A 10,944-nucleotide genomic window follows, 5' to 3' on the forward strand; every position below is an offset into this window, starting at 1 on the left:
ATTGAGGACTGAATTTCGTTGAAGCAGACAAGGGCAAAATTTAGAAATTTTTGCTTCTGGGGAAAGCAGTAGAAAGCGTACTTTCAGTTGAGGCATGGCAGGACAATATCCTATGGCAAGAGCCAGACCCCAGAACTCTAGTGCAAGGTTGCTGGTAGAGAGCCTGGGGAATTAGAGGGGAGTAAAGAAGTCACCATCCTATCAATTCTGAGCTCCAGCCTCTGTTCCCCTTTGGTATATTGAGAGGAAACAGCACAGGGTCTGGCACAATGTAAGAACTTAATAAATGCTTACTGACCTAACTTGACAAAAAGAACATTCAGAATGATTACTGAATAAATTTTTAAAACCTCTTCATTTGGTAAAAATTACACTATCTTGAGAGGAGAAAATCCTTCTGATAGGAATTACAAAACCATGGACCTATATATTAGCAACCTAATCTTATCTAAAAATTTCATTTTTCCATTGGAAACTAACACCATTTCAATAGTCTTCTTTTAAGAAACCTTTACAAACATTAACTACTGGAAGACAGAGATCTAATTCTTTTTTCCTGGACTCAAGGCATTTCAATTTATCATAATAATTCAGACTAAGCAATATTACTATAATTTAAAGTTATTGACTTTTTGACCAGCAGAAGAGTAACTTTATTTAAATTTATGAACCAATAGACAAAAGAGAAGCATGTATTATACCCTACATTGTTAAACTAGGCCAGAGACAATCCCTTTAACAAGAAACTTGAAGCTGTAAAATTATTTTTTAATGTTTAGCACAAGAGAGTACATTGCTATAAGATTTAAGGGAATAAAGTTTCCCAAAGTCATTAAATCTCTTTCAGTAGAATATTTGGCTATTGTAAGAGGATTTCAATGTCTTGTAACTTATTTCACCTCTTAGCGAAGGTGAGAGAATTTTAGAAAAGATTATTTTTGGTTTGCTTCCTGTTTCTCTAGGGACAACCAAAAATGTCAATTCTCTAAGGACTTGGACTCAGTAAATTGGGAGAATTTAATGCCTCTGCTGGCTCTAGGGGGTAATAAAATTTTTTGGTAGAAAGTTTTCAAACTTTCTTAGGAATTAAGTACTTTTACTACCCTCACTGATAAAATTACAAAGAATGCATAAAATAGCACTGGGCTGAATTTTTTAAGGAAACTAGGGATTACAAGAGACCAAGAGACGGAGGTGAATTAAGAGAGACAAAGACAGTTAAATTCTGATTTTCATTTTAGGAAAGATTTATTAAAATCTTACTAAAGACCAGGGAGGCAGCTGAGTGGTGCAGTGGATAGGACACTAAGCTTGGAATCAGCTAGCCCTCTCTTCATGAGTTTGAATCCAGCCTTAGATACTTACTATAACTGTGTGACCCGGATAAATCCCTTTAGCCTGTTCGTCTCAGTTTCCTTATCCACGACAAATCATTTTGGTATCTTTGCCAAGAAAATCCCAAAATGGTATCACAGAGAAACTGTTAAGCACTGTGCTAACAATTTTGCTCTGGGAAGTAGTAGGTGTAGTGAAGAGGGAATATGCATAATGGTTCTGATGGGATGGGTGAAGCACTGAGCATTAAAGGTATTCTTGTTCCCTGGAACTATAGAAATATTGCAGCAAGGAGAGATTAAAGGTAAAGGAGCCAGACTACATATACTTTCAGAGACATAAGGGAACCACTCTGTGATTTGTATTAATTTGGTCCATTTTTCAAAGGTTAATTCTTGGGCTACTATGAAGGCTTTATTTATATTATGTATATGCTCCCTGAACATCTTCTTTGCCTTCTGTAAAATAGTTCAAAGTAAAGAGAACTGGGAATAGGAAGAGCTGGATTCAGATTTCACTTTTGTCATTTACTTCCTCTTATGAGGCTAAGTATTTAAGTTCTCAATTTCCTTATCTGAAAATTAAAAAAAAATAAAGTATTGTAGATTTAGAGCTTGAAGGCCACTTAGTCTGACTCTTTAAGTGAGATTTGAATGATCTCTAAATTCCCTTCCAAACTAAATTTATCATCTTATGAAATAAAGGCTGTTTTCTACCTGATATGTATTTGTATATGTACATGTAAGTGCTTTTATGGAAAATAGAAACCCTGTTATCTACTTTTATGAGAGCTATATATAAAAGCTATATTTCGAGATTTCTTAGACTCAATTCTGGATGGGAACAATTAACCAAAGGGAATAAAATACTTAGGTGATAAAGTGAACAGTGTCCTGGACTTTAAAGCAAGAAGATCCAAATTCCAATACTACATTACACATTTGGCTAGTTGTGTGATTCTGGGTAAGACCTATGGGTTCTTCAAAGTCTTAATTTTTTCATTTATAAAATGTGGATAAGAATAACATGTACTTCAGTTGTTGTTGGGAAGATAAAGTGAGATAATATAAATAAAATTCTTTGCAAATCTTAAAACACTCTATAAATGCTAATTATTTTGATGATCCACATGAGCAGAAAGCCTTGGGCCACAGATTGCATCTTAGTGACTTGTCAGGAATACATTATATTTTTCCTTCTTTTCCCCATTTATCTTTAAATGGCTATTATTATTATTTTTTCTTTTCTTTTGTGTTTTGTAGTTGAGTGTGAAATCTGCAAGTGTTAAGGTAGGCCAGAAACAGCCCACAAACCTAGATAGACTTTTGTTTATTTAAACTAACCTTTGTTAAACTTTTTTTTGTGGAAGGGATAGAAATATATATATATATATATATATATATATATATATATATATATATATATATATTTAGAGAGCTACTCAAAAGGAAACTTTGAAGACTTCATGCTTAGAAACCTGAGGCACTGCAAGAGACAATTAAAGAAATAACCAATTATTAGAGCTTTCACATGTTTTCAGGGCCATATGTAGAAGCTGGGAAATAGACCAAATGCTGAAACACACTCACTCTTCTCTGCCTTTTAATTTTGGGGGAGATTAATTATAAAAGAGGTTGAAACGGAGAGTATAAGGAATATGATCATGGTAGTTTTCAAATTATCCTTTTGAGTTCATTTTTCCAATGGAAACAAGCACTTGAATACTGATGGGCTGCCCTACCCATTAAAAAGCAATTTCTATTGTCTTAACTAGGTGCCAATGAGCATTTGCACACTGTTTACTGGAGAAGTACTTTTCTTACTTCAGCCAATGAATAGGTCTTGTAAACCTGTCTAGTTGTTTAAAGAGTTCTCCTAATAAATCCCTTTTCTTTTCTTTTTCAATAGTATTTTATTTTTCTAAATACATGCAAAGATAGTTACCTGCATTCGTCTTAGCAAAACCTTGTATTCCAAATTTTTCTCCCTCCTTCACCATGCCCCCTAAGATAGCAAGCAATCCAATATAGGTCGAGCATGTATAATTCTTTTAAACATATTTCCAAATGCATCATGCTGTGCAATAAAAATCAAATCAAAAGGGAAAAAACTATAAGAAAGAAAAAAAAACCAAGCAAAAAATCATGACAAAAAATGTGAACATACTATGTTTTAATCCATATTCAGTCTTCCTGATTCTTTGGAGATGGATGGCTCTTTCCATCAGAAGTTTATTGGAATTGTTTTGAATCACCACATTATTCAGAAGAGTCAAGTCCATCACCATTGATCATCACATAAGCTTGTTGTTATTGTGTAAAATATTTTCTTGGTTCTGCTTATTTTACTTAGCATTTGTTCATGTAAATCTTTGTAGACTTTTCTAAAATCAACCTGCTCATCATTTCTCACATCACATTCATATACCATAACTTCTTCAGTCATTCCCCAATTATGGGCATCCACTCAATTTCTTGTCACCTTAGACAATGTAAAAAGTGTGAAGTGATACCTCAAAGTTGTATTAATTTGCATTTCTCTAATCAATAACAGTTTGGAGCATTTTTTCACATAACTAGAAATGGTAATTTCTTTGAAAATTGGCTGTTCATATCCTTTAATTATTTATCAGCTGGGAAATGGCATGTATTCTTATAAATGACTCAGTTCTCTATATATTTTAGAAATGGATCTTTATCAGAAACATGGATTGTAAAAACATTTCCCTCCAGCTTTCTGGTGCCCTTCTAATTTCAGCTGCATTGTTAGTCCCTTTTCTTAAGGGCTCATTTAGTGTCCAGCAATTTGTCAGGCAACTTGTGGAATAAAGGATTTTACATTGTAGTTTAAAACATAGGACAAAGTCCCCATATATAGCTGAAAATAAAAATCAATCCTTTACTGGGTAAGGATTTGTTTCTTCCATCTTTTAGTATCTAAGAGAGATCCTGTTCTTAAGTTTGAGGGGCTGACTAGAAAAGCATTTATTTATTGATACTAAAATATAGTTAATAGTGTTTTCTTTTTTTCTTTTTACAATTTAATAGTATTTTATTTTTCCAAATATATGCAAAGATAGTCTTCAACATTCACCTTTGCAAAATCTTATGTTCCAGATTTTTCACCCTCTCTCTTCCCCTCCTCAAGACAACAAGCAATTCAATATAGGTTAAACGTACAATTTTTTCTATGATTTTTTTTTGATATTATGTGAAACAACTTGCAAAAAATATTTCTTAATTAAGGAGCTGAATATCACAGCATAGTATTAACATCATACCAACTCACCATTTCTAGTAGTTGGCATTTACTTTTTTGTTCTTTTGCCTTTTAGGTTTTGTCCAAGATATCAGATAACCCAAAGGGAATTTGGTGGTGATTCTGCAATGGGAATACAAAATATCATCCAGATTTTTATTGGGAGTTATGTGATCTGCAGCAGAACATACTACTTAGTGATTACCATCCTTTTGCTTCCTTACTATCCGGTATTGACTTTCCAAGCACCTGCTGTCATCCCAAATCTTCCCTTTATTATGGGTTGGAATGCTCCCACTGAAATCTGTACTGAGAAATTTAAGTTGCCACTAGATCTGAGCCTCTTTTCCTTTGTTGGAAGCACTCTAAAGAAAGCTACAAATCAGAATATTTCTATGTTTTACACGGACAGGCTAGGTTACTATCCTTATATAAATGAAAAAACAGGTAAAATTTATAATGGGGGGATCCCTCAATTAGTTTCTTTAGAAAAGCATTTAGTCAAAGCAAAGCAAGACATTTCCTACTATATTCCAGAAGATAAATTTGGTTTGGCGGTTATTGACTGGGAAGAGTGGAGGCCTAATTGGGTAAGAAACTGGAAACCCAAAAATATTTACCAGGAACAGTCTATTGAGCTGGCTTATCAACAAAATAGCAAATTAAGTCGCACTGAGACCTGGAAAGTTGCCAAAAAAGATTTTGAAAGGGCAGCAAAGACTTTTATGGAAGAAACTTTAAAATTGGGGAAATCCCTGCGGCCAAATCACTTATGGGGCTATTACCTTTTTCCTGATTGTCATAATTATAATTACAAAAACCCCAAATACAATGGAAGTTGCTATGATATTGAAATAAAAAGAAACAATGAGCTCAATTGGTTGTGGAAAGAGAGCACTGCACTTTTTCCATCTATCTATTTATCCACGAAGCTAAAGTATACTCAGAAGACTCATTTATTTGTACGCAGTCGTATTAAGGAAGCCATTCGAGTTTCTGAAGTAATTAGTTTCAAGAAACCTCTTCCAATTTTTGTATATTTACGTCCAGTTTTTACCGATGCCCCATCTCAATATGTTTCTGAGGTGAGTAAGCCATAGTAAGATCTGCCAGAATGGTGATGGTGGGTGTTTAAAATCCTATTTTAGAAGACAATTAAACTTGACATTTTAAATGATACTTAGAAAAAGAGTTTTGGAGTTTTTGGACTTTGAGGAAATGTATAGGTTTTTTGGTGACATTTTTTGGTGAGGAGGGAAAATTACATGTTTTAAAAGTTTTGTTTATTTTTTGTTTCTATCATTAGAGATCTTTGTAACTTTGTTAAATAAATAATTATGGAAAAATATACCAACATATATGTATGTATGAATATACAAATCAGCCCTCCAATGAATAGAAGTAATTGTACAGTAAAATATATGAAATTTGAATTTGTAAAAGCTCACTTTTTTTTTTTGCAAAAACAAATAAATGATAAATTATTTATGGGAATAGTCATCAATAGTGTTTATAGCAAAATCACAGTTGCTCATGACAATCCTGTGATCTTTTGATGGAGGTGGTAGAAAATACTGCATTTATTTAACAAGCATTTTATTAATTATCTACTAAGGGCAAAGCATGCTTCAAGGTGCTGTTGATTAAGAGAAAGAATGATGACAGAACCTGATTTTAAATCCTGACTTTTCTCTTTTACTACATACATGATCAGGGCTAAGTCACAAATCATTCTGAGTCATATTTCTTAATTTGTAAAATTAAGATGTTGGATTAAAAGGTCAGAAAAGTCATATTCAGATCTAAATCTAGGATCCTATGGTCTAATGAAAAACAATTACTGTCCTCAAGAAACTTATATTCTATTGTTGGATTCAACAGATAATACAAGAGTATTAACTATAATTATGATATAAATCTATTTAGGTCTTCTTGTTGTTCTTTGTAAAATGTTTTGCTTTGCCTTTACTCAAATTCTCTCTATATAAATGTTTTTAGGCTGATCTTGTAAATACCATTGGAGAATCTGTTGCCCTGGGTGTCTCTGGAATAGTAATGTGGGGGAGCCTCAATTTTACACAAAGCATAGTAAGTTGAATTGGTGAGAAATATTCTCAAGAATTGTTAATCATTATAGTAAATTCTTTAAATACATGTTAAATTCTTTTCTTTTATGTCAGAGATTTTTATTTTTTTATTTTTATTTTATTTTATTTTTTATTTAATAGCCTTTTATTTACAGGATATATACATGGGTAACTTTACAGCATTAACAATTGCCAAACCTCTTGTTCCAATTTTTCACCTCTTACCCCCCCACCCCCTCCCCTAGATGGCAGGATGACCAGTAGATGTTAAATATATTAAAATATAAATTAGATACACAATAAGTATACCTGACCAAAACGTTATTTTGCTGTACAAAAAGAATCAGACTCTGAAATATTGTACAATTAGCTTGTGAAGGAAATCAAAAATGCACGTGTGCATAAATATAGGGATTGGGAATTCAATGTAATGGTTTTTAGTCATCTCCCAGAGTTCTTTTTCTGGGCATAGCTAGTTCAGTTCATTACTGCTCCATTAGAAATGATTTGGTTGATCTCGTTGCTGAGGATGGCCTGATCCATCAGAACTGGTCATCATCTAGTATTGTTGTTGAAGTATATAATGATCTCCTGGTCCTGCTCATTTCACTCAGCATCAGTTCGTGTAAGTCTCTCCAGGCCTTTCTGAAATCATCCTGTTGGTCATTTCTTACAGAACAGTAATATTCCATAATTTTCATATACCAATTTATTCAACCATTCTCCAACTGATGGACATCCATTCAGTTTCCAGTTTTTAGCCACTACAAAAAGGGCTGCCACAAACATTCATGCACATACAGGTCCCTTTCCCTTCTTTATAATCTCTTTGGGATATAATCCCAGTAGTAACACTGCTGGATCAAAGGGTATGCACAGTTTGATAACTTTTTGAGCATAGTTCCAAACTACTCTCCAAAATGGTTGGATTCGTTCACAACTCCACCAACAATGCATCAATGTCCCAGTTTTCCCGCATCCCCTCCAACAATCATCATTATTTTTTCCTGTCATCTTAGCCAATCTGACAGGTGTGTAGTGGTATCTTAGAGTTGTCTTAATTTGCATTTCTCTGATTAATAATGACTTGGAGCATCTTTTCATATGACTAGAAATAGTTTCAATTTCTTCATCTGAGAATTGTCTGTTCATATCCTTTGTATGTCAGAGATTTTTAACCTGGGACTTTAGGAAGGGAATGAGGTGATTGCCTAACTAACATCTTTGTAATAGGCAAGATACTCTTGGGACTTAACTACTGGTATGGCAGAAGTCTCTATACTCTCTTTTTAGGCCACCCTGAAGTAAGAGATTGGCGAGGAAAATTGTTCTATTGTTGTAGAGAAGATTGTTGATTTGCCAAAGTCTTGCTCTCACTGCTTTTGTAAGCATCTCCATTCTAATTCCTTCAATGGAAATCAAAATACAGAGAGAGTTTTTCCATTGATAGAGAAATTTGAGAAGAAAAGAAGTTGAAGACTAAATTGAAAGTGAAGATTTTAGGAGATGTCACTTTAATCCTTTCATTTTAGTTGAGGAATAATTGAGGAACTGAGTCCCAGAGAGATTCAGACACTTGCTTGAGGTCACACAGGTAATTAGTGTCAGAAATGAGAGTCAGACTCACTCACAGACTCAATCACTGTGCTTTCCTACATGTCTGTTAGTAGAATAAGATGATCTGGGATTCACCAGGAGCTATTAATCATGAGAAGAAAAGGCTTCTGTTACAGATTCCATATCAATAAGCTTGAGGAACATCCAATTTTGAGATGTCATTGGATTGTCATTCATGTTCTATCATCTAAAACTATGTACCTCTGTTGTGTAAACTGTGATCCCTGACCCGTTTCATTTACCCTGTAGAGAATTTTCTTGTCCTTTCAAAGCTATTTAAAGTTGTTTCACAAATTTCATGGAATTTCTCTACTTATAACATTTCACTGAGATATTTGCAAAGTTTTGGTTTAGGCTTCAACTTGGCTAATATCCGAGATTTAAAAAACTGGACAAAGAATGCCCATTTGACTGTATTGATAATAATTCATTAATCTTGCTTTTAAGAATCAGTCAGCCAATAAATACTTATTAAGCTCCTACTATGTGCCAGGCATTGTGCTAAGCAGTAGGGATACAATTATAAATAAAAAACAGTGTCTACTCTCGGAGTTTTCAGTCACAAAAAGAAGTAGGTAGTGGTATGAAGGAGTGGGAAAAGAAAATACCCAGAGTTAGAGCATAATGGAAAAGTCCAAAGGAATCTAAAAGCACTGCTGCAGAAAAAATGGGGAGAAGATTGTTCTGAGCCATCTCCTGAAATGGAAGTTTTAGAGTACATGGCTCTGGCTCTGCTCTTCAAATCAGAGAGTTTAATCAGAGAGGATACATGAGTACCAAGGCTGATTTAATATTGCAGCATAATGAGATTTCCCATTGATATGGCCCTTGGAGGTAAGAAGACATGACTGAGAAGTTCAAGTATAGTTGAGGAGAAATGGGGTAAAATTATTTCAAACATTTTCTATTCTCTTCTATATCTATTCTTCCTTTCTTATAAAGCAAGGAAATTACAGTTTTTTGATATTGCTTTAAAAGTTTATTTTTTGATCTCTAACCAAAGTATTCCTGAAATTAATTGTTCTATCATATTTTGACTTTTTTTTTATCCTATTTTTTTGTCCACAGAAAACATGCACTGTCTTAGACGATTACATAAGGACTACACTGAACCCTTACATTATCAATGTCACTCTTGCAGCCAAAATGTGTAGCCAAGTCCTTTGCCAAGAGAAAGGAGTTTGCATTAGAAAAAACTGGAATTCTAATGATTATCTTCATCTGAACCCAAAGCGATTCAGCATTCAATATCGGAAAGACAAAAAATATATCATTTATGGAAAGCCCAAACTTCAGGATCTACAAGAATTTTCAGAGAAATTTCAATGCAACTGCTATGCAGGCTCCAAATGTAAAACAGAAAAAACTGTAGAAAATGTTCAAGATATCAAGGTGTGCATTGCAGAAGATATTTGTATTGAAGCCTATTTAGAGTCAAACCTGATTGATAATAAATTCAGGTCCCCAATCTGGAGACAAAAAGCTAATCTTACCTTTCAGAACTTTCTTCCCCTGAACTGTCTTGAAATAGAAGATCAGCAGATTTCTACCCCAGCTAGTTATGGCTCAAGCAATGGTGATAGTTCATACAATGACAATAGTAATACAGAGACTACTATTAACACATATTCTTTTAGAGTGAACTGTTCACTTAAAGGCACCCATGAAGACACTGAAAATGGTATGTCTGATGCTTCATATCGACAGATACCCGATTTATATAAACTAAAACCTGAAAACAATTTGATAGATACAGTGATTTATTCGAAGTCTAATTCAGTGTTCATGAACTTTTGCACTTATGTGCTTTTTTATTTTCCTACCTGTGGAATTGTTTTGTCAATTTTTCTTTTTACAGGCATGTAATGCATGCCAACAGTTTTCTTGAAATGTGAATCAATCTTTGTAATAGCATTATCACAACCAAAATCATATATATTTTTAAATAATAGAAAGTGATTTAAAAATGAATGCTTTTTTGTAGACTTAATTATGACTGAGGCAGAAGTCTTATCTATCAACAAATTAGGACCTAAAATATTATATTTTATCTGAATATTTGGTCCAATTATAGTAAATTAAATTTTTTTTACAGAGAAAATATTCTTGAATTTCAAAGTTGATTTTTTTTCTAATACAGGTTTATATTGCCAATCTTGTAAAGAGAGCTAATTTAAAAAATATTATTGCTATGCTCCAATAAGGACTTTTAGAATATAAGTCTATAGGGGTTCCACTCCTGCAAAATGTGACCCAGAAATGAGAAGAATCTTGTTCCTAATTCAGATAGAGCAAGAAGTTGGTAAGTCATGAGTGCCGAGTAAGTGCCAATAGCTTTTGGTATCTTCATTTTTTTTTTTTCTGTGTGAAAATGAATATGTGAATAAAACTAAGTTACTTCCCATTGTTGTCTTTTAACAAAATTATAATTTGTAATAAAATTTTTTTAAAGGAAAAATATTGTCTCTCATGGATATTATTTGCTCAAATGTGTTTACTAAGCAGAGAATTTCTGAGTATTTTTTTTCCTACCCCAGAGTTCCTCTATACCTATCCTTATTTCCTCTCCATATATATTTATATTTTTCATCCAAGTCTTTCTGAGTGAAGATAATCTGTTAAGATTGTCTTTTACAATTAATCCAGG

The 10,944-nt window shown here is 33.3% G+C and overlaps 1 protein-coding gene across 1 annotated transcript in view; it reads left to right on the forward strand.

The window, feature by feature from the left end:
• LOC100926676 (hyaluronidase PH-20) overlaps positions 1–10,739 on the forward strand; it is a 32,952-nt gene extending 22,213 nt beyond the window's left edge. The window contains exons 2-4 of the mRNA XM_012551012.2: positions 4,670–5,678; positions 6,592–6,681; positions 9,366–10,739. Of these exons, the coding sequence (XP_012406466.1) occupies positions 4,722–5,678; positions 6,592–6,681; positions 9,366–10,163 (1,845 nt within the window). The 5' untranslated portion in view covers positions 4,670–4,721 and the 3' untranslated portion in view covers positions 10,164–10,739. The remainder of the gene's footprint in view (positions 1–4,669; positions 5,679–6,591; positions 6,682–9,365) is intronic.
• Positions 10,740–10,944: the final 205 nt, after the last annotated feature.

The sequence above is a fragment of the Sarcophilus harrisii genome, chromosome 5 (assembly GCF_902635505.1).
Source record: "Sarcophilus harrisii chromosome 5, mSarHar1.11, whole genome shotgun sequence".
Taxonomy (NCBI): Eukaryota; Metazoa; Chordata; class Mammalia; order Dasyuromorphia; family Dasyuridae; genus Sarcophilus; species Sarcophilus harrisii.